This window comes from Lithobates pipiens, unplaced genomic scaffold (genome assembly GCF_037356315.1).
Source record: "Lithobates pipiens isolate NorthernLeopardFrog02 unplaced genomic scaffold, aLitPip1_a1.2 Scaffold_18, whole genome shotgun sequence".
Taxonomy (NCBI): domain Eukaryota; kingdom Metazoa; phylum Chordata; class Amphibia; order Anura; family Ranidae; genus Lithobates; species Lithobates pipiens.
The window spans coordinates 125332376-125357616 of NW_027507758.1; the positions used below are offsets into that span (position 1 = coordinate 125332376).

The 25241-nt window shown below is 43.7% G+C and overlaps 1 protein-coding gene across 1 annotated transcript in view; it reads left to right on the forward strand.

Moving 5' to 3' along the window:
• The window catches only part of LOC143987398 (uncharacterized), a 143785-nt gene that overhangs the window by 111833 nt on the left and 6711 nt on the right, over nucleotides 1-25241 (forward strand). The window contains exons 9-10 of the mRNA XM_077486082.1: nucleotides 7122-7284; nucleotides 24622-24745. Of these exons, the coding sequence (XP_077342208.1) occupies nucleotides 7122-7284; nucleotides 24622-24745 (287 nt within the window). The remainder of the gene's footprint in view (nucleotides 1-7121; nucleotides 7285-24621; nucleotides 24746-25241) is intronic.

Here is a 25241-nt window from a genome sequence, read left to right on the forward strand (position 1 = left end):
GTGATTGAAGATGAATGGACATCGCGGGACACTTTATAAAAATTTTTTAATAAAGGACTTGTCCAAAACTGTCTCCTGTAATTTTTACTTTTTTGGCACTTTTTTGGTGAATGTGCAGGGGTACAATGTACCCGATATCCATCCACATCGGGGGGACCGAGATCTGGAGGCTCCCTTGTGAAAGGGGGCTACAAGATTTTGATACAACCCCCCCACCCGCAAACCCCCACAACCACTGGCAAAAGTTGTGGGGAAGAGGCTCTTGTCCCCATCAACATGGGGACAAGGTGTTTTGGGGGGACCCCGAAGCACCCTCCCCATGTTGAGGGTATGTGGCCTGGTATGGTTCAGGAGGGGGGGTGCTCTCTCGTCCCCCCATTTTCCTGTGGCCTGCCAGGTTGCGTGTTTAGATAAGGGCCTAGTATGGATTTTGGGGGGGATCATTTTTTTTTATTTTGGTGCGAGGATTCCCCTTAAATCCATACCTGAAGGGCCGTGTATGGATTTTGGGGGGACCCCCACACCATTTTTTTTTTAAATTTTGGTGCAGTGTTCCCCTTAATATCCATACCAGACCTGAAGGGCCTGGTATAGATTTTGGGGGGGACTCCCACTCCAAATTTTGGAGCGATAGAACACCTTTGCGGTGAATTACAGCGGAGACTGCGATCCAGGCCTTCTTGTCCACATCAGTGCCTGACCTCACAAATGTTCTTTTGGGAGAAAGGTCAAACATTTTTATAGACCCACTCCTAAACCTTGTGGACAGCCTTTCCAGAAAAGTTGAAGCTGTGATAGATGCAAAGGGTGGGCCAACTCAATAATGAACTCTACAGACTAAGCCCCTGTACACACGGTCGGAGATTCTGCCAACCAAATCCGTCGGATTTTGTCCGACGGATTTAGTCCGACGGATTGTGTCTAAAAAGTTGTCGAAAAATCCGATCTTTCAGAACGTGATGACGTAATTTCGTTACGATGGGACTACATTCAGGCTAGTAGCCAATAGCTTTGATGTAGGAATTTGATCTGAGCATGCGTGGCACTTGGTTCGATCAAAATTCACTACACATGATCGGAGTATGTCTGATCGAACCAGTTGGTCGGGAAATATTTCCAACATGTTGGAAAATTGGGTCCGACGGATATTCGGACGGAATCAGTCCGATGCATACCACACACAGTCGGATTATCCGACGACACGGTCCGATAAGACGCATTCCGACAGATTCTCCGACCGTGTGTACAAGGGCTTAGGCTGAGATGCCATTAAAGTTTATGTGCGTGTAAAGGTAGGTGTCCCAATACTTTTGGCAATATTGTGTATTAGACATGTGCAGAGTAAAATATTTCGTTTCGGAATTTCGTTTTCGTCTGAAAACTTAATTTATTTAGTTACTCCCAAAATTCGTTTTTATTTATTTCGTTTTTCGTTCAAAAATTGCATTAGTCCGAAAATCCACATGAATCACGGTCGAATCTGTCTTTGAAGGCTTATGGTGTCTGTCGAATGTATAAAGAAGATTCGACGGAGCTAGTATATAGCATACTTTAGAACCCTATTAAAGTCTATGGGACTCCAACGTTCAAAATCTAAAGTGCTCATTTTAAAGGCTAATTTGCAAGTTACTGTCCTAAAAAGTGTTTGGGGACCTGGGTCCTGCCCCAGGGGACATGGATCAATGCAAAAAAAAGTTTTAAAAACGGCCGTTTTTTCGGGTGCAGTGATTTTAATAATGATTAAAGTGAAACAATAAAAGTGTAATATTCCTTTAAATTTCGTAGGGGGAGGGGTTGTCTATAGTATGCCTGTGAAGGGGCGCATGTTTCCCGTGCTTAGAACTGTCCCTGCACAAAGTGTCATTTATGCAGGAAAAAAAGTCCTTTAAAATCACTCGCAGCTATTATGAATTGTCGGCTCCCGTAATACAGAGAACACTCATTGAAAGTCATTGATAAAAAAAAAAAAAAAAAAATAAAAAAAAAAAAGCGTGGGGGTCCCCCAAATTCAATTACCAGGCCCTTCAGGTCTGGTATGGATATTAAGGGGAACCCTGCCTCAAATTTAAGAAAAAATTTGATGTGGGGTTCCCCCTAAATATCCATAACCAGACCCTTCAGGTCTGGTATGGATATTAAGGGGAACCCCGCGTCAAATTTAAAAAAAAATTGACGTGGGGTTCCCCCTAAAAATCCATACCAGACCCTTTATCCGAGCACGCAACCTGGCAGGCCGCAGGAAAAGAGGGGGGGACGAGAGAGCGGCCCCCCTCCCTCCTGAACCGTACCAGGCCACATGCCCTCAACATTGGGAGGATGCTTTGGGGGTCTGTGACCCCTCAAAGCACCTTGTCCCCATGTTGATGAGGACAAGGGCCTCATCCCCACAACCCTGGCCGGTGGTTGTGGAGGTCTGCGGGCGGGGGGCTTATCAGAATCTGGAAGCCCCCTTTAACAAGGGGACCCCCAGATCCCGCCCCCCCCTGTTTGAAATGGTAAGGGGGTACAAAAGTACCCCTACCATTTCACAAAGAAAGTGTAAAAAATGGTTAAATAAAACAAACACACTTTTGAAAAATTCCTTTATTAAAAATAAAAAAATAAAAAAAAGATTCCAGCGGCGGTAATCCACTCTTGCTATCCAGCGACGGACGGTCATCTCTCCAGCGATGTCTCATCTCATCCAGCGCAGCGATCCATCCTTCTTCTGTCTCCGTGGAGGAGACACTGCAAGGATTCCGGCGGCTGACGTTTCTTATATACGGAGGGCGGGGCCCCCCGTCACCTGACCCCGCCCCCCTCTGACGCAAGGGGAAACCCGGGGTTCCCTGTGACGTATGGGTGACCCCGCACCCCTCTGATGTAACACAGGCAGGTTTCCGTTACATCAGAGGGGGGCGGGGTCACCTATACGTCACGGGGAACCCCGGGTTTCCCCTTGCGTCAGAGGGGGGCGGGGTCAGGTGACGGGTGGCCCCGCCCTCCGTATATAAGAAACGTCAGCCGCCGGAATCCTTGCAGTGTCTCCTCCACGGAGACAGAAGAAGGATGGATCGCTGCGCTGGATGAGATGAGACATCGCTGGAGAGATGACCGTCCGTCGCTGGATAGCAAGAGTGGATTACCGCCGCTGGAATCTTTTTTTTTTTTTTTTTTTTTTTAATAAAGGAATTTTTCAAAAGTGTGTTTGTTTTATTTAACCATTTTTTACACTTTCTTTGTGAAATGGTAGGGGTACTTTTGTACCCCCTTACCATTTCAAACAGGGGGGGGGGCGGGATCTGGGGGTCCCCTTGTTAAAGGGGGCTTCCAGATTCTGATAAGCCCCCCGCCCGCAGACCTCCACAACCACCGGCCAGGGTTGTGGGGATGAGGCCCTTGTCCTCATCAACATGGGGACAAGGTGCTTTGAGGGGTCACAGACCCCCAAAGCATCCTCCCAATGTTGAGGGCATGTGGCCTGGTACGGTTCAGGAGGGGGGGGGCGCTATCTCGTCCCCCCCTCTTTTCCTGCGGCCTGCAGGTTGCGTGCTCGGATAAAGGGTCTGGTATGGATTTTTAGGGGGAACCCCACGTCAATTTTTTTTTTAATTTGACGCGGGGTTCCCCTTAATATCCATACCAGACCTGAAGGGTCTGGTTATGGATATTTAGGGGGAACCCCACGTCAAATTTTTTCTTAAATTTGAGGCAGGGTTCCCCTTAATATCCATACCAGACCTGAAGGGCCTGGTAATTGAATTTGGGGGACCCCCACGCTTTTTTTTATTTATTTATTTTTTTATTTTTTTATCAATGACTTTCAATGAGTGTTCTCTGTATTACGGGAGCCGACAATTCATAATAGCTGCGAGTGATTTTAAAGGACTTTTTTTCCTGCATAAATGACACTTTGTGCAGGGACAATTCTAAGCACGGGAAACATGCGCCCCTTCACAGGCATACTATAGACAACCCCCCCCCCTACGAAATTTAAAGGAATATTACACTTTTATTGTTTCACTTTAATCATTATTAAAATCACTGCTCCCAAAAAAACGGCCGTTTTTTAACACTTTTTTTTGCATTGATCCATGTCCCCTGGGGCAGGACCCGGGTCCCCAAACACTTTTTAGGACAGTATCTTGCAGAATCTTTTCTCTCTGTCAAATCTTTTTTCTCTGTCGAATATTTTCTCTATATAATCTTGGACTAATAGAGGTAAGGTTAGGCACATTCGACCACAGGTTCTATAGACACAGATTGTTGTCAGAGTCATGTCGAATCTCCTATTCTATATCGAACTGTTGTAACAATGAAAACGAAAATAAAGCATTTATTTATGTGGGATCTTTCGTTTTTCGGATTTTGTGCTTTCGTTATCGTTTGTCAAAACGAAAACGAAAATAGCTGAAATTCGGACGAAAATGCATTCGGACGAAAACGAATGCACATGTCTATTGTGTATATTAGAAGCTTACTGCTGTTTTAAAAAACTGGTATTTTATTATAAAATTATTATAAAATTAAAATTATTCAAGGTGACATTATTAGAGATCTATTTTTTTTTTTTTTTATTATTAAAATAACAAACATGTTATATTTCAGGATTTAAACAAAACAAAATTTGATGCTCTCCTAGGTGGATACAGAATTGGTCTGATGCTGCATCTGTTCCCTGCCACCTCCAGACCGAGAATTAAATGATCAAAAACTGCTGATCGTTCAATTCTCAGTCACTGGCTCTCTGCTCTGCTTTTCCAGTGCTCATTAGAGCGCTGGGCTCTGAACTGAGAGGCTGAGCCAGCTGCCAGTCCAGTCATCTGGGTGGACCCCTACATAAAAGTCTGGATCTCTCCAGAGCCTGGACCAGCACAGTGACATCAACCGACAGTGGACTTTAGCCCTTTGTTGGCTGAATACGGGTCACAGGATTGCAGAACTAAGTGTACTCCCGTGACCTACAGGAGAAGTAAAGCCAAAAGAGCTTTGGCTCTACTTCTCCTTTAAGCCCTTGTACACACGGTCGGACATTCCGACGGACCACGTTGTCGGATAATCCGACCATGTGTGAGCTTCATCAGACTTTCCGTCAGAATGTCCGACCAACAAAGTTTGAGAGCTGGATATAAAATTTTCCGACAACATGATCCGATCGGACTTTGTCCGATCATTTGTAGAGAATTCCGATCGGACAAAGTGCCATGCATGCTCAGATCAAATTCCTAGACCAAAGCTATTGGCTACTAGCCTGAACGTAGTCTCGTTGTAACTAAATAACGTCATCACGTTACGAACAATCGCATTTTCCGACAACTTTGTCCGACCGTGTGTATGCAACACCAGTTTCGGACAAAATCCGACAGATTTTGTTGTTGGAATGTCCGACCGTGTGTACAAGGGCTAAGACTGAGGCAAGATGCAGACTGTGCTTGAGCAGGGGCATGTTCAAGAAGCAGGCTGTGATTGGGAGGGGGCGTGTGCCAGAGGCAGGCTGGGCTGGCCCAAGACATTGTGCTGCCTGGGCACATTAATTAAATGCTGCCCCCCCAAAAAAAAATCATGCCAACTAAAAGGCCCCACCTCAATTTTATATCATGACAAAACTAAAATGAAATTTATCAGGAAAATAGATTTACATGCAACAGTGGTGGTGGGGGGTTCTGTCCAATGCAGCTGTGGTGGTGGTGGTGGGGGGGGGGGATTCAGTCAGAGGAGGCAGTGGTGGCATAGCTCCCAACTGTCCCTGATTTCAAGGGACTGTCTCTGATTTGGAGCAATGTCCCTCTGTCCCTCTTCCCCCCTCATTTGCATAAAATAAAATGCACTTTTTATTTTCAAAAAGTGTTTCCCAGTGCTAAACCTTTTATCCAGTTTCTAAATTGCTGCATTACATTTTTTTAAAAACAATATGAACGAATAGTAGTGGTAAAAAAAAGGCCCTTGTGGATTTAATTTTGGGTTAATTCTCCTTTAAGGGGGTGTGGCAGAGGGCATGTCCTATGCTTACATTTGTTTGATAGTAGGTGTCCCTCATTCCCATCTGAAATGGTGGTGGTGGGGGGTTTCAGTCAGAGGAAGTGGTGGTGGGGATGGGATGGGATCAATGATGCTAGCACTTACATGCTAAGACCCCTTTAGACTGGGGCGCTTTGCAGGCTCTACGGTGCTAAAAATAGCGCCTGCAAAGCGCCCTGAAAAAGCCGCTGCTGTCTCTCCAATGTGAAAGCCCCGAGGGCTTTCACACTGGAGCGGTGCGCTGGCAGGACGCTAAAAAAAGTCCTGCTAGCAGCATCTTTGGAGCGATGAATGACCGCTCCTGCCCATTGAAATCAATGGGGCAGCGCTTTGCGATGGTTTTTAACCCTTTCGCTGGCGGTTTTTAACACTTTCTCGGCCGCTAGGGGGGTAAAAGCACCCCGATAGCGGACAAATAGTGCCACAAAATTGAAGGTATAGCGCCCCTGTGTGAAAGGGGCCTTACAGTGTCAGTCGTGCCTCCAGCAATGCCTTTTCCAAACATGGGGTCTCTGCCCACTCACCCGCCTGCTCACTCATCCGCTGACTGCTCACCCCCTGGGCAATGAGCGTTTTGCCCGCACGCGCCTGTCTCCTCTAACAGCAGCGGCGCCGGGCTCCCTCACAGTGGTATAAGCAGCGTAACGGGCAGGCTGACGGGCGACATTTTTCCCCCCCCTGAAAGTGACGCTCCGGACCATTGATCCCACTGGGTCCCATGGTAGGGCCGGCCCTATTTAGGGTGCATGATGGCTGAACAAACTACCCAATACAGGCATGCTGTGTGTCTGTGTGGTGTCCTGTACCTCCGAATGGCCAGCCAAAGAATGAAAACTAACTATGCTAACAAATCAGCTTCTCTGCTGTGCATGGTCAGTTTAGAACAAGGAAGAAGGGTGGCTGGCAGGATCAACCAGATACTTCAGCTGGAAGAAGTACAGGAAAAGGATAGTGACTATGATTTATACAAGACACATACTGTATGTGAACACACACATGGAAAAAAATATATATTTTGGGTAACATTAAGGGTTTGCCATTCTGATACCATGCTACTAAGCCGAAGCCTTTGTTTAAGAAAACCTTATGCAATACTGAATTATAGCTCTTGAACTGTGTTGCAGATGAAAGAGGAGAACATGTCTTTGTCAGACACAATTAGGACTCTGCAGCAGGACCTGGAGAAGAGCTCTTTCAGTTTTAGTTCCCAGATGTACCCAGCTGGCGCAGAGGTTCTGCTCATTTCTCATAGAGCCTCTCAAGAAAATGGTCATGCAGCTGTAGCAGGTGATTAATATGAAATTGTTATTGTTGTATTTTCTGCAGCGGTACCATTGTGTGGGAAGGAGTGGACTAATAAGGAGACATAAGATTGTGCGTTGTTCAAATAATAGACAGCCATACACTCACATCATGGCGGAGTTTTTCTTTATTCTTTTGATGAAAGGTGGGAGGAGATGTCATAATGACTTCAGCAAAACAGCAAAATCAGGCTATAGCTCAAGGACTGCTTTTTATTAATAAGACGGATTGATATTTTATATTGTGACATGTCAGGACTTTGTTCATGCAGACTTAAAATGTTATGAAAGGTCCATTTTAATGTGAACCTTTTAGTAACTTTATATTTCTCCACAAATAAATAAATAAAATGACATCTGACAATATGCAGCAACAATATCAATTTAGACTAGGATCCAATTATATCCATCATCCCTACTCACAAGGTGATAGGCTGTAGCAGGGGCTGATCTGTGCCAAACTCTTGTGAACATAGCTCTGAGCTAGCATCTCAGGCCAGAAAGTATAAGGTGTCCCCGCTTGAACAAAGATGGTGCCGACCCTCTGGAGAAAAAAGCCAATGAAGACATTGTCAGGGTGAGTACCAAGGTTTCTTTAAGAGGTAATAAATACCTGGAAGTGTCATACTTGCAGTACACATTACTCAGCATGTGATCTAAAGCATGGTCTGCTTTAAGGTGCGCAAACAACAGTAACGTTCTGGTACACATTGTACCTGTGCTTTGAGGGCTTCTCAAAGCATCTTCATAAATGTTTTAAACAAGCTCAGCTACAGGAAGGTATGTTTTTTTTTTTTTTTTTTTTTTTACATTCGCTAATGCTTTATCCCTCAAACACCAGCTTTTTTCAAATAACACTTTACCCCTTCAAAATATTAGCTTCATAGTTGCTAAAGCTATATGTAGGGGTTAGTTGTATTAATGTAGCTATAGTTAAAGTGGTGTTGCACAATAAAAAATAAATAATTCATCAGAATTCCTAAAAAAAAAAAAAAAATAGAATTTTTTTTAACTCGCCTCTAAATGCCTGTTGCTAGGGGGTCCCTCGTAGTCTGCTTCCTTCAGTGCCTAGGCTGGTGACATCACTTCCCCTTTGCGCAGGAAGGGCTCAGCACTGCCCCCTCCCTCCTGTTAGTCATCTGGGACACGTGACAGGTCCCAGATGACTGCGCGGCCAATCACAGTGTGTGGCGCCGCTCGCGCATGCGCAGTGGGTGCCCGGCTGTGGCTTCAGTTAGAATGCCGGCGCCACCAAGTGGAGGGGGGAACGAGCGGGGCTTCATTCCCCCACATCGCTGGACCCTGGGACAGGTATGTGTCTGATTATTAAAAGTCAGCAGCTGCAGTATTTGTAGCTGCTGACTTTTATTTTTTTTATTTTTTTTAAGGGGAACTCCTCTTTAAAGAGTGGCTCCATTTTTGTTGAGATAAAAACAATTCCCTATGTGTGATAAATGTACACTGTCTGGATTTTAACAAACTGTGTTGCAGATTCCTACCCATTTCTGTTCTGAAGAAAAAGTTGTGTTTTGTCAATGTGCAGAGTGAATCTGAACGGGAGTGAATTTTTCATTATTAATCAGCTGACACACATACAGTGTTCTAAATGAGGAAAGTTGCAGCATCTGCATTCCCTTAGAAGTTAACTGTTTAGGAGTATCTCACCAAAAATAACATTTTTGTTGCAGAGGATGCCTAAAATCTGATTTCTTGGGGAATTTGGGGAAAGTCAGTGAGCAAATCACACAAGCAGGAAATTACATACTGGGGTGGGGGGGGGGGGGGGCATTTTGCACACATCTATGTACAGAATGCCTCCAGATGTCATAGTGCATTGCATTTTACTGAAAAATCACATTGCTGACGATTGAAGAGGAAAGGTACAGTGAAGGAAAAAAGGATTTGATCCCCTCCCTGCTGATTTTGTACGTTTGCCCACTGACAGAGAAATGACCAGGCTATAATTTTAATGGTAGGTTTATTTTAACAGCGAGAGACAGAAGAACAAAAATATCCAGAAAAAAATCATTTAAAAAAAGTTAGAAATTGATTTGCATTTTAATGAGTGAAATAAGTATTTGACCCCTTCACAAAACATGACTTAGTACTTGGTGGCAAAGCCTTTGTTGGCAATCACAGAGGTTGGACGTTTCTTGTAGTTGACCACCAGGTCTGCACACATCTCAGGAGGGATTTTGTCCCATGCCTTTTTGCAGATCCTCTCCAAGTCATTAACCAACTCGGGCCCGCCCTATAGCCGATTTACGGCCTTAGAGCAGGCGCTTTCCTGCAATTGGCCGTCCCAGGACGGCCTGTTGTTTACTTCCGCAATGCGCGCCGCCGCGGGCGCGCATCGCAGAAGTTCTGTGTTCGCCGCGTCCCCCGGGGACAGGCAAACACAGACCGCTGTAAACGGCCAATCACAGCGGCCGTTTACAGCGTGATCAGCGTGTCCAATGGGAGATGATCTCATATGTAAACATATGAGATCATCTCTCAGCGCCGCTCTCCCTCCTCACACAGACAGTGTGTGAGAGGGGAGAGATGAACGGCTGCAGCAGCCGTCAGTGCACAGTGTAAAAAAAAAGTGCCATCCTGCCCCAGTGCCATCCTGCCCCAGTGCCATCCGCCCCAGTGCCATCCGCCCCAGTGCCATCCGCCCCAGTGCAATCCACCCCAGTGCAATCCATCCCACCCCAGTGCCACCTGCCCCCAGTGCTATCTGTCCCCAGTGCCACCTGTTGTCAGTGCCATTTGTCCCCAGTGCCATTTGTCCCCAGTGCCATCTGTCATCAGTGCCACGTATAAGTGGCATCTGTCATCAGTGCCACGTGTCATTAGTGCCACATAGTGCCATCTGTCATCAGTGCCATGTATTAGTGCCATCTGTCATCAGTGCCACGTATCAGTGCCATTTGTCATCAGTGCCACCTGTCAGTGTCACGTGCCATCTGTTGTCAGTGTCACGTGTCATCAATGCCACTTATCAGTGCCATCTGTCATCAGTGTCACGCGTCATCGGTGGCACGTATTAGTGCCATCTGTCATCGGTGGCACGTATTAGTGCCACGTGTCATCAGTGCCACGTATTAGTGCCACGTGTCATCAGTGCCACGTATTAGTGCCACGTGTCATCAGTGCCACATATTAGTGTCATCTGTCATCAGTGCCACATATTAGTGCCATCTGTCATCAGTGCCACGTGTCATCAGTGCCACGTATAAGTGTTATCATTGCCACGTATCAGTGCCATCTGTCATCAGTGTCACGTGTCATTGTCCTGGTATTTCAAAAGTGTAATAAGTAGTCAACAAGTTAGATGTGTAATTTATGCTCCTAGAACACGTGATGGCACTCCCTGCATGTTGGGCCTCTCTATGTAGCCAGGCTGTGAAAAAGTCACACACATGTGGTATTGTAATACTCAGGAGGAGTAGCAGAATTTTTTTGGGGGTGTCATTTGTGGTATACACATGCCATGTGAGAGAAATAACCTATTACAATGCCAATTTTGTGGAGAAAAATAAAAAAAATTAAAAATCTTAATTTTGCAAAGAATTGTGGGAAAAAATGACAACCTCAAAAAGCTCACTATGCCTCTTACTAAATACCTTGGAATGTCTACTTTCCAAAAAGGGGTCATTTGGGGGGTATTTGTACTTTCCTGACTTGTTCGGGTCACAAGAAGCGAGATAGGCCACCAGTACATCAGATGTGATCAATTTTGTGCGATTCGCACCACAGCTTGTAGACTCTCTAACTTTCACAAAGACCAAATAATATCCAATAATTTGGGTTATTTTTACCAAAGATATGTAGCAGTATAAATTGTGGCCAAAATTTATGAAGAAAAATTAATAATTTGCATAATTCTGTCACAGAAACAAAGAAATATGCGTTTTTTTTCAAAATTTTCGGTCTTTTTTCATTTATAGCGCAAAAAATAAAAACCCCAGGAGGTGATCAAATACCACCAAAAGAAAGCTCTATTTGTGGGAAAAAAAGGACACAAAATTCATATGGGTACAGTGTTGCATGACTGAGTAATTGTCATTCAAAGTGTGAGAGCACCAAAAGCTGAAAATTGGTCTGGTCAGGAAGGGTGTTTAAGTGCCCAGTAAGCAAGTGGTTAAGGTTTCGAGGCTGACGTTTGATAACTCAAACCTTCAGCTCCCTCCACATACTTACTATGGGATAAAGGTCTGGAGAGTGGCTATGCCACTCCAGGACCTTAATGTCCTTTAATGCCTTGGCTGTGTGTTTTGGGTCATGCTGGATTTGGTTGTCATGCTGGAATACCCATCCACAACCCATTTTTAATGGCCTGGCTGAGGGAAGGAGGTTGTCACCCAAGATTTGACAGTACATGGCCCCGTCCATCATCCCTTTTGATGTGGTGAAGTTGTCCTGTCCCCTTAGCAGAAAAACACCCCTAAAGCATAATGATTCCACCTCCATGTTTGATGGTGGGGATGGTGTTGTTGGTGCCATAGGCAGCATTCCTCCTCCTTCAAACACAGCGAGTTAAGTTGATGGCAAAGAGCTTGATTTTGGTCTCGTCTGACCACAACACTTTCACCCAGTTCTCCTCTGAATTATTCAGATGTTCATTAGCAAACTTCAGACGGCCTGTACATGGGCTTTCTTGAGCAGGGGGACCTTGTGGGTGCTGCAGGATTTCAGTCCTTCACGCGTAGTGTGTTACCAATTGTTTTCTTGGTGACTATGGTCCCAGCTGCCTTCAGATCATTGACAAGATTATCCCATGTAGTTCTGGGCTGATTCCTCACTGTTCTCATTACCATTGAAACTCTGTGAGGTGAGATCTTGCATGGAGCCCCAGACCGAGTGATATTGAAAGTTTTTTTGTGTTCCTTCCATTTGCGAATAATCAAATTAACTGTTGTCACCCTCTCACCAAGCTGTTGGTGATGGTCTTGTAGCCCATTTCAGCCTTGTGTAGGTCTAAAATCTTGTCTCTGACATCCTTGGGCAGCTCTTTGGTTTTGGTCATGGAGTAGAGATTGGAATCTGATTGCTTCTGTGGACAGGTGTTTTTTTTTATATAGGTTACAAGCTGAGATTAGGAGCACTCCCTTTAAGACAGTGCTCCTAATCTCAGCTTGGTACCTGTATAGAAGACATCTGGGAGCCAGAAATCTTTTAATGCACTCATTAAAATGCAAATCAATTTATAACTTTTTTGAAATGCATTTTTTTTTTAAATATTTTAGTTTTTCTGTCCTTCACTGTTAAAGTAAACCTACCATTAAAATTATAGACTGATCATTTCTTTGTCAGTGGGCAAACGTACAAAATTAGCAGGGGATCAAATGCGTAGTAATTGTATATGCTAGATTATTATTATTCATTTTTTTTGCTATTTTTTCCATGGGAGTGGACTTACCCATTAAGGCTACACTCCAGGATAAGCAAATATTGTCAAGGGTCATGTGCATTTTTCTTTGAATCTTGGTGTGCTTTGTGTATTTCCTTCCAAATCTGCGCTGTAAACCAGTGTGAAACTTTACCTCTGTGGAAGAGCTTCCTGTAATATGGACCAGTTGCTGCTCTCACTCCTTGTGTAGGATGACTGGTCTTGTCTCCACCTCCCCCTGTAGTTTTCTGCAGGCAGCCTGTAGTAGGTGGGGGCTGCTGTCACCCACAGCTCTGCTTTGTGAACAAGCCATGTACAATGATGATGATGTCACTGCTACTTTTACATGGTAATATCTGAGCTTGTAATGACATCTGGTGCACACAGAGTGTTTTTTTTTTATAATTACAGCTATTGAGCAATATATATAACCATTTGCCGACCACGCTATAGTTGAAAGATGGCTACAGCGTGGTCATCCAGCTCTGGGAGGGCGTCCATGGACGTCGGGACAAAGGGACAATCACAGTGGCCCTTTACCATGTGATCAGCTGTGTCCAATCACAGCTGATCACATATAAACCGATTTGCCTGTTATCAGCAGTCCTTTTCTCAGGCGCTCTGTCTGAGGAAAGGAGAGCTGATAACCGGCAAGGCTGTCGGTACATTATTTATACTGATAATCAGGACACTTATCATCCGTGTCCTGATCATCAGTGCAACCCCATTAGTGCCCTTCAGTGCAGCTTATTAGTGCCCATCAGTGCCGCCTATCAGTAAGCATCAGTACCGCCTATCAGTGAGCAGCCTCATTAGTGCCTCCTCATTGGTGCAGCCTCATCAGTGCCCAAAAATGTAAAACAGAAACAAAGAAACATTTTTTTTTTTTTTCAAACCTTATTTTTTTTTTCCATTTGTTTAGCACAAAAAAAAAACCCAGTGGTGATTAAATACCACCAAAAGAAAGCTCTATCTGTCTCAAAAAAATGATACAAATGTCATATGGGTACAGTATTGCATGATCACGCAATTGTCATTCAATGTGCAAGAGCACTGGAAGCTGAAAATTGGAAGGAAGGGGGTGAAAGTGCCCTGTATTGAAGTGGTTAATGTAAAAGTTTTGTGTCCGGAGGTCAGCTTTAAGCTCACCAGGTAGATTTTTGAAAACTGAATATAATATTATAACCCAGAGCAGATATTCCAATTTCATGATTTATGTTCAATGCGCAAAGGTATGCACAGCCTATTGCATTAGGGTGTGCACCCCAAAGCGCAAACATGCATGTGCGCATGTGTGTATCTTTACGGACAGTGTCAGTAGAGCAGTTGATGGTGTCAGGTTTTTTTTTTATAATTTTTTTTAACAGTTTTTTTTTATGAGCCCCATTAGAGGGCTTTGTAGAAATATCAGGGGTCTAAATCTGAGGCACGCGGGGACACCTGGCATACCTTGTGCGCACAGTGAATAATTGATCTTAGAATTAAATAAATAATAAACCAGTGAATTATAAATATTAATACACATATATCATACTAAGGATAATATACCCTATTTATCAGCGTATAACAAACACTTTTTTCCCCTTAAAATCAGGGGTAGGATGAGTATGAATCAGAGGATAGTGTTAACAGTAAAGAGAAGGAATCTATTGAGCACATAGAAGATTTATAGGACCCCCCCCCAGGCATTTTGAATTCACTTGCATCCACATCAAACAAAAGAAACAATATAAATCACTTTTACACTTGATTGAAGTCATTTTTTTTAGGTTTACATCATGAACCACCAACATGGTCTGGTATACCCAGTTCTGAATCGACATTTTTGTAAAGTACCTGGTGGAGATCGGGCTTCTCTTGCATTGCTTGTCCAACACACCTTGTGTGATGACAGGTGGTGTGAGGACACAGAGTGTAGTGGGCAGTGCCAGCTGTGTGGTGCAGGATGCAGACGACCATGGATCGCTAGACAGGAACCAGAGACTGGAATGTGGTGAGACTTGATCAACAGACAGGAGCATAGCCAGTACATAAGCTAAAAGGTCATCAACAGCCAGGCAACAAGGTATAGGAACAGGGATGAGACGAACATCCCCCAGTTCCATTTTTACACCTGTCTTTGGCAGGTATCTGCACCCCCCCCCCCCCGAAAGGTCTCAAATGTGACACCGGATGGGGGAAGGGTTCCGAAAAGTGGAGGTTCAATTTTTGTGTGAACCTCCGCTTTAAGAACCATTTAAGCTATCATATCATGCGCTAAACATTATTTCCACATGCAATTCCCGTGTTTCGATCATGAATACTGATTTAGACAGTCTCTGTTGTTTGTGAATAAGGAAAGAAATTGGCTGCACACCGAATTTCTTGAAGTTCATTTATTGAATGTTCCATACAATGACACACACCACGTTTGTAGTAGCCGGAACAGAGGTAGACTAGTTTCGCACAGCTACACTGTGCTTACTCATCACCTTGAGGTGTACTGTTGACATTCCTTAAATAAGCTCCCCCAGGGGTGTGGGTGGGTATCAGTAGACACACCACCTGTCCCAATTAATTATAGAGCTGCATGTTCAAAACCAGATTGGGGGAAGGGAAATTACACACATTATCTCATTTTGTTTAACAATCGGCAAAAGAAAAAGATTTAACTTAAAATTTCAAATGCACATCAGTAAATGAAGGTGTTTATTATTAAGGGCCGGTTCACACAGTGAGGCGAGGCGAGGCGACACGGCTCGCCTCGCCTCGCTCCCGCAAGTCGCCCCCATTCAGTACTATGGAACCGTTCTGAGAGGAGCGACTCGAGTCGCTCCGACTCAGAAAAAAGGTTCCTGTACTACTTCGGGGCGACTTCGGGGGCGACTTGCATTGACTTCTATACAGAAGTCCTCTGCAAGTCGCCGCTGAGCTCCCCGCAGGTCGCGGCGAGGTAAGTCGGAGACGCCTCGCCGCGCATCGCTGTGTGAACCGGCCCTAAAGGTGAAAAAAAATCCAAACCATCATGGCCCTGTGTGAAGAAGTGATTGCCCCCTAAACCTAATAACTGGTTGGGCCACCCTTAGCAGCAACAACTGCAACCAAGCGTTTGCGATAACGTGCAATGAGGCTTTTACAGCGTCCTGGAGGAATTTTGGCCCACTCATCTTTGCAGAATTGTCCCAATTCAGTTACATTAGAGGGTTTTCGAGCATGAACGGCCTTTTTAAGGTCATACCACAACATCTCAATAGGATTCAGGTCAGGACTTTGGCTAGGCCACTCCAAAGTCTTCATTTTGTTTTTCTTCAGCCATTCGGTGGTGGACTTGCTGGTGTGTTTAGGATCATTGTCCTGCTGCAGAACTCAAGTTCGTTTCAGCTTGAGTACACGAACAGATGGTCGGACATTCTCCTTCAGGATCTCTTGGTAGACAGCAGAATTCATAGTTCCTTTTATCACGGCAAGTCTTCCAGGTCCTGAAGCAGCAAAACAGCCCCAGACCATCACACTACCACCACCATATTTTACTGTTGGTATAATGTTCTTTTTCTGAAATGCAGTGTTCCTTCTACGCCAGATATACTTGGACACACACTTTCCAAAGAGTTCCACTTTTGTCTCATCGGTCCACAGAATGTTGTCCCAAAAGTCTTGGGGATCATCAAGATGTGTTGTGGAGAAATTGAGACGAGCTTTGATGTTCTTTTTGCTCAGCAGTGGTTTTCTCCTTGGAACTCTGCCATGCAGGCCATTTTTGCCCAGTCTTTTCCTGATGGTGGAGGCATGAACGCTGACCTTAACTGAGGCAAGTGAGGCCTGCAGTTCCTTGGACGTTGTTGTGGGGTCTTTTGTGACCTCTTGGATGAGTCGTCGCTGCGCTCTTGGGGTAATTTTGGGTGGACCTTACTGTGTCAAGCAGCTCCTATTTAAGTGATGCCTTGATTGTGAACAGGTGTGGCAATAATCAGGCCTGGGTGTGGCTAGAGAAATTGAACTCAGGTGTGGACAACCACAGTTATAGTATGTTTTAACAAGGGGGGCAATCACTTTTTCACACAGGGCCATGATGGTTTGGATTTTTTTTCACCTTTAATAATAAACACCTTCATTTACAAATTGCATTTTGTGTTTACTTGTGTTGTCCTTGACTATTGTTTAAATTGGTTTGATGTTCCGAAACACTTAAGTGTGACAAACATGCAAAGGAACAGGAAATGAGGAAGGGGGCAAACACTTTTTCACACCACTGTATATAGAGACCAATCATGAGTGCACATATGAGTATCATATACTAAATGAACCTCAAATGTATTTAACCACTTGCCCGCTGGGTACTTAAACCCCCTTCCCAGCCAGACCGATTTTCAGTTTTCGGTGCTCTCATATTTTGAATGACAATTACTCAGTCATGCAACACTATACCCATATGAAATGTTTGTCCTTTTTCCCACACAGGTAGAGCTTTCTTTTGGTGATAATTTATCACTGCTGGGTTTATTTTTTGCATTATAAATGAAAAAAGACCAAAAATTATTTTAAAAAAAATGTTTTCTTTGTTTCTGTTATACAATTTTGTAAATTAGTAATTTTTCATAATAAATTATGGCCGAATTTTATACTGCTACATATCTTTGGTAAAAATAATCCAAACAGGTGTATACAAGCTATGGTGCCAATCACTGAAAATTGATCACACCTGAAGTACTGATGGACTAGCTCATTTCTTGAGACCCTAATAAGCCAGGAAAGTACAAATACCCCCCAAATGACGCCTGTTTGGAAAGTATACCTTCAAAGGTATTTAGAAAGAGGTATGGTGAGTTTTTTTAAGTTGTAATTTTTTCCCACAATTCTTTGCAAAATCAAGCTTTTTTTTTTCTTTTTTCACAAAAGTGTCATATTATCAGGTTATTTCTCACACACAGCATATGCATACCACAAATTACACCCCAAAACACATTCTACTACTCCTCCTGAGTATGGCGATACCACATCTGTGAGACTTTTACACACCGTGGCCACCTACAGAGGCCTGACATGCAGGGAGCACCTTCAGGCATTCTAGGAGCATAAATTACACATCTAATTTCTTGACTACTTCTTGCACTTTTGAAGGCCCTGGAGCACCAGGATAATAAAAATAGCCAAAAAATTACCCCATTATGGAAAGCAAACACCCCAACGTATAATCTATGAGGCATACCGAGTCTTTTGAACATGTCATTTTTTTCCTACAAGTTTTTAGAAAATGTGGAGAGAAACTGAAAATGCATTTTTTTTTTTACAGAAAGTTGTCCATTTATACAATATATCTAAAACATAGCATGTATATGGCAAAAATTACACCCCAAAACATTGTCTGCTACTCCTCCTTTAGTATGGCGATACCACCTGAATGAGACCTTTACACAGCCTGGACACATACAGAGGCCCAGCATGCAGGGAGCATCAGGCGTTCTAGGGTCATAAATTTAAAATCTAAGTTGACTACCTATTACACTTTTAAGCACTGTAGTGACATGGATGAGCCATGGATGGGGATGGCTAAGCATGGTTGAGCCATGAATGTGGCTTGCTGGGTATGGCTGAGTATGGATGGGATGGCTGAGTATGGCTGGGTGGGTATGGATGGGATGGCTGGGTATGGCTGAGTGTGGATGGGATGGCTGGGTATGGCTGAGTATGGATGGGATGGCTGAGTATAGCTCTGTGGGTATGGCTTGGCATGGCTGAGTATGGATGAGATGGCTGAGTATAGCTTTGTGGGTATGGCTGTGTATGGCTGAGTATGGCTGGGTGGGTATGGCTGAATGTGGATGGGATGGCTGAGTATGGATGGATGGATGAGTATTGCTGAGGATAGATGGATGAGTATGGATGGATGGATGAGTATTGCCGAGTATGGTTGGATGAGTATTGCTGAGAATGGATAGATGAGTATTGCTGAGCATGGATGGATGAGTATTGCTGAGCATGGATGAGTATGGATGGCTGAGCATGGATGGATGGATGAGTATTGCTGAGCATGGATGGGTATGGGTGGATGAGCATGGATGGATGGATGAGTATTGCGGAGTATGGATGAGTATTGCTGAACATGGATGAGTATGGATGGCTGAGCATGGATGGATGGATGAGTATTGCTGACGATGGATGAGTATTGCTGAGCATTGATGAGTATGAATGGGATGGCTGGATGAGTGCTGGAATGTGCACAGATCAGCGATATGGGTAGTACACATCCAGCCCACAGCACTGCTGCACCTGATCTCTCCCCTTTCCGCTCACACTGTACCGATCGGCACAGAGAGGGGAAAGAGGAACCGTACATGACGCTGGTTTGTTTACACCATCACTTGACGGAGCAATCAGGTGGTAAACACCCGCTGTCATCAGCCATTTACCGTGACCCATGATGGACCCGGCAGTCAAAGATATTCCCGGGTGCGCGCGCCATGGACGCCCTCCCAGAATAAGCCAACTGCGCTGCAGCCGTTTTTCGGCTATGGCCCGGTCGGCAAGTGGTTAATGCATATGTCTTATGGAAGAACTGATTTGTAAATAACAAATTGTAAACATAGCTATGTCACACTGACCCAGACATGGCGACGATGCCATACCATGTATGGGAGTGTGTGTATCATGCATGTGAACTTCCACCTTCCAGATCATTACACCAAATTTGTATATGGATATATATGAATGGCCTCCATCAGATAAAATACAAATACCAATACTGGAAGGGACGGAAGAATTAACTAGTAAAAAAAACATGGAGCAAAAGGAAAAGATAAAGCAAAACAGAGTATATTATTAACTACCTGCATAAAAGATGTGTGCTGCTTGGCCGAAGGGAGGTACGGGGACTTATTCATAAAAATTAGTCACATCTCATTGAAAGTTCAAATCCAAATGGATGCGAGTTTGGAGACGGACTATCCAGAATCCCTCTCTGTGGCACAGCAGGCCTAAGGCATCTGTCATAGATATGCAGTAATGTTTGTCTGTCAGCTTACCCCTCCATGTGTTCAGCTTGAGCAGCCAGGTGAGAGGGGCTGGCCTCTTAAGTAATCTCTCCTCAAAGCATGGCTCCACCCCAGCCCCTATCAGGGAACTCTATATTAACCTGTGCACTGCAAGCCAGCCCTGCTGATCAACCTGGTCCCTGCAGCGGTTCGGGCTGATGCACTCTCTAGGTCATTTGACATTTTGGATGAGGAGTCCACCCTGAACCTGAGCCGATCATTCCAACCTCATGCATTGTTGCCCATTCTACCACCCTGGAGTCAAAAATTCCTCCTGGCAAGACCTTCGTCCCCACTGAGCTAAGAGCTAAGATCCTTGTTGGGGACATGATTCCAAGGTGGCAGTTCGTGCTGGGTTTCTCCAATACTTCCTGCTAATCAGTCGGTACTACTGGTGGCCTAATCTCTGCTCCAATGTCAAAGAATACGTTAAGGCTTGTTATGTCTGTGCTCAGTATAAATCCTCCAAACAAGCCCCTGTTGGTCTTCTCATGCACTTGCCCATTCCCAAGGAGCCCTGGTCTCACATTGCCATGGATTTTATCACTGATCTTCCACTTTCAGAATAATGTGCTCATTTGGGTGGTAATCAATCGGTTCTCTGAGATGGCTCATTTTGTTTCTCTTCCTGGTCTTCCTTCTGCTACTGCCTTGGTTCCCATTTTTGTTCGAGAGATTATCTGCCTCCATGGGGTTCCTTCTCATGTTGTTTCCGACAGGGGTGTTCAATTTATGTCTCATTTTTTGGAGAGCCTTTTGTAAATCCCTCAATAGTTAATAGCTTTCTTCGCACCTTAGTGTCTGCTCATCAGGATGATTGGTCCTCTCTACTCCCTTGGGCAGAATTCTCTCACAACAATCATGTAAATACCAGTTCTCAGAAGACACCCTTTTTCACAGTTTATGGAAAACGCCCTCAACTTCCTCTTCCCATGACCTGTTCTCCAGATATTCCAGCTTTGGCTACAGCTCAGGAGTCTTTCAATTCTATTTGGGGTGACGTTCATGATTCTCTCTGGGTAGCTGCTGACAACTTCAAAGGCTTTGCAGACCACCGCAGGCGTAAACCGCCTTCTCTATAGCGGGGGACAAAGTCTGGCTCTCCACCAGGAACATCAAGCTCCGAGTTCCTTCTCTGAAGTTTGCCCCAAGCTTCATTGGTCTGTACACTACAACCTCTAAACTGATTCTGGTTTGTTTTAAATTCCAGATTCCTAAAAGCCTCAAAATCTCTAACTCCTTCCATGTTACCCTTCTGAAGCCTTTAGCCCTCATTAGTCCTCTCCATACCACGGCCTCCTTCTCTACAGATAATCAGAAATACGAGTTTAGTCAAATTCTGGATTCCCGGCTTTGTAGAGGCATTCTTCAGTACCTTGTGCACTGGAAAAGGTTTGGTCCTGAGGAGAGGTCTTGGATCACTGCCTCTGAGGTCTTTGCGCCCTGTCTGTTGAGGAGGTTTCATCTGAAGTTTCCCTCTAAGCCTGGGTCCAGGCGGGGGAGGCCTCATAAGAAGGGGGGGGACTGTCATGGATACGCAGTAATGTTTGTCAGCTTACCTCTCCATGTGTTCAGCTTAAGTGGACAGCCACTCTCACCTGGCTGCTTAAGTAATCTCTCCTCAAAGCATGGCTCCATCCTAGCCCTTATCAGGGAACTCTATATGAACCTGTGCACTGCAAGCCAGCCCTGCTGATCAATATTGTGTCTTTGGATTCCATGTGATACTTGCTGTGTGTTCTACGTCTGATTCCAGTTACCGATCTTGGCTAGTTCTTGACTACACTTAGCTGCTTGTTGCCTGACCTTTGGCTATCTCCTGACTATCCTTTGTTGTCGCAGTCTGCTGCTTCCTCTCTACCTCCCTTTAGTCTACTGTGATCTGGGAGGCCCTAGGTGTCGCGACCTGGAGCCAGACTGCAGCTAAATCCATCCCATCACTAGGGGCGACTACTTACTTACCTACAAGGGGAGTACTTGCTCTCCTGTATCACCTAGAGCTCCATCCGCAGCAGTCAGCCATAGGGTCCACTACCTTACGGTCCACTCCAGACCCCAACGGGGTGCATGTGTCATCTAGACTCAGGTGACCTGACACCATCTCCACCTCTTTTGGACTCTAATCTTGTCTATGACTTGAACTTGCATGGTGGATTTATTGCCTCCATGACCACGTTTAGCTATATTTGTAGATTTATTTTGTCAATGCTATAGACATGTTCCTAGAACCTGTTGCGTAGACGTCTAGTTGTCCTCCCCACATATTGGACACAACAGGCACTACATGAAATTAGATACATTACAAATCTCTTATTACAATTGTAACAGGAGTCAAATATTAAATTCATTCTTATTGGACATGGAACTAAACGTATTTCCCCCCAGAATATACCTATAGCAGGGACATTCAACTGCCCCACATTTGTAGTTCCCCTTGCAGTGCAGCCATGTTAAGGATTTAATTGATTTCTGTGACCTATAGTGAATTTGATTTTATGACTATTTTTTCCCAAGCGCTATAGTGAATTCATTTTCCTGCTAATTTGTGGGGTTTCAGGCATTTTGCGACTATTTATTTGCACATTCGCACTATAGTAAATTACAGTTCAAATGCACGTCAATGAATTTCTTGAAAACAACTCATCTAAAAAGCCCATTGACACAGGCCAATTGTCAACTAAATACATTCCAGATGAATGAAAGAAAATAGTGAGTAAAGTTTTCTAATTCATTTGGAAAACACCCACATCCTGTGTAGAAATCCCTGACCCTTTCCAGCATGCTATAAAGGACGATCCTTTTTTTGTGTCCCCTGTGGATTCAGAACAAGAGTTCTGAGAAATCAGCAGGGAGCAAAAACTTTGCTGATTGCAAAGCTGTGGCTGATATCTAGAGATACAAACTGTAAGACGTTCAAACCCTTTTTTTTTTTGATGCGCCTGGAATGTATTTTACTGATCTGAATTGAAAGTTTAATAGAACTTTAAAAATATACTACTGGGTTTGGGAAGCAATAAAATGAATGTATAATCCATTTCTTGTATTTTCACCAAACCTTAACTTGAAGAGTTTATATTTAACAAAGTGTTCATAAATACTGTATTTTTGAAACCTTATTCCCCATGCATGCATAAAAATATTAGTTATTGTGCATTCATCCAGTCCCTTCACATACCAAGGCATATGTGCACCAAACTCAAAATGAAAAGTTGTGTTGCTTCTACCAAGCGTCCAGTCTTAGTAAATCCGGTCTGTCAATTGTTGCCCATTCATATCATAGCAATAGATAAAGACTTAAATTGATCTTGGTGTAGTGGAGGATTTCACTTGTTGCAATGGAAGGTGAGGGGTCCGCCTGACCCCATCTCAACTATGGACCTAAATCATACTATGTTTACACCGCTTTTGCAATAAAAGAGACAATAGAAAAAGTCTTACAAGCTTTCTCATTTCATTCATCACGTTCTTATATTTTTTACTTTTAAAGCTGTCCATACACTGATCACAATTCGGCCAGTCCAACAGGGACCGGCTGAATTTTCATCAGTGATTGGTCTTCCCTGTTTGACAGAAGTCTATTGTTTAATTGACCTCTTTTGGAGGGGACTATCAATGGCTGTCACTGTCAGAATACAATGTCCCCACAGAAGGGATTCTTACATCCAGCATGTTTGTGTGGATGGAGAAATTTGTTTGTGGCTGAACAAGAAAAAAAAAAAAAGAAGAAAAACAGTGTATGGCCAGCATAAAATGTATTTCCATTTATGCAGTCCAATTGGGATAACACTTACTTTACATTTCACATAGCATAACTTAAAAGGTGCAGCTTACCTTTTTTAGATGCTCTATTCTTAACTCTCCAGCAAGGAAAAATATTAAGTAATTTTCTTTGTTCATGAGGGGCTGGGTAGCTGTGTTTGCCATAATTTACCCTGTCTGTACTGTGCAAGAAGATCGTCATTTTTGTATCTAAATTTGAACACTGTCTGTCCTAACAAAGGGTTAAATGTGTAGCGGTTGGGCTTCCTGCATCTTATGTTTAATGAGGACAGACTTAAGACAGTCTCACTCTAATATTGTTCAAAAAAACTTGCAGTCAGCCAGGACACCTCCTGAGAAACATCTAAAAGGTAACAAATATTTAATTTTTTTTTTTTAGCATGCTGTGTGAATGAGGACATATAGTAAATGTATAGTAGGATTTTCTAAAACTTGACTGCCAGAGTGAAAATATGATTTAAAAGAGAAGTATGGCTATGGAAAAAAAAAACATTTATACTCACCTAGGTGGATGCAGCATTGATCCGTAGTGAGGACGGAGTGATCAAACATCACTAATTGCTCAGTTCTTCCCTCCGCTCTAAGCATAAAGCTGTGACTGTCAGTCAGCAACGCTCTGCTCTCCCTTCCAGCGCTCACTGGAAGACTGGGTTGTGGAGGGGGTGGGAGGGGCTGGCTCAGGCTGCTGTCGGATCACTGAGAGGCTGAGCCAGGTACCGATCCAGGCTTCTGGGTGGATCCCAGCCATGTGGTCAACGATCTTTCCAGAGCCTGGACTGGCTCTGTGTTGTCAGCTCACAGCGGGCTTTAGCCTACTGTGGCTGAAAACAGATCACAGGAATGCAGGACAAAGTGCACTCCTGTGATCCACAGGAGAAGTATAGCCAAAAGGCTTTGGCTATACTTCTTTGTTACGTCTCAAGCGGTGAGAATCTTGTGCAGTAGTTTAGGTGTTTGTCCCCTGCACAAGGTCTTATTTACTACGTCACTCAATCTCATTTAGATTTTCTAGTAACCTGCATATATTTTATTCTGGAGAATATATCCAAGAAGTATAACACAGTCATGCTTATCATTTTGGGGTTCAACACCAACATTTCTAAATGCACATTTTAGGATTGTTAAAATATTTAGCATTCTGTGATTTGATCTCTTTCAGATTATAAATTCCAGGAGATTTGCAGCTGTGGCCGAACACTTCAGAATTTAAGTTTGTCATCCCATAAAAGTGCTATGACACATATGGAGGAAGATATCTCAGTGAGAGAGATCCACAGGCAAATGTAAGATTTATTTTTTCCCTCTGCACCCCTTGTGGATTTTTTGACTACAGTCAAGGGATAGTCTCTCGCAAACAGTAATAAATGATACTGTAATTATAAATCTGTGTTCAATTTGCATAATGATGCAATATTTCCACTAAAATACATTTATAGTCATTGAACATTTCAAAATGCTACAAAGTACAGAAATATTTTCTGCATATTTATTATAGTTTTGATCTACAAATTCAATTTACAGTTTTCAGTTAAAAAGATATTTGTAGTTTTGAAGGCAAATGTAGATTTAGGGAGATATCAGCAAAGGGATTTGAGATATAAAGTTGTTGCTGTTTTGACTTTTATAAAGCCCCATACACACTATCAGATTTTCTGCTGATTTTTTCCATCAGATTTACCAAAACCATATAATATGAGGTCAAACCTTAGGGGTTTCAATGTGTATGCAATCATGCAGGCCCTTGTACTATATGGTTTTGGTAAACCTGAAGGAAAAAAT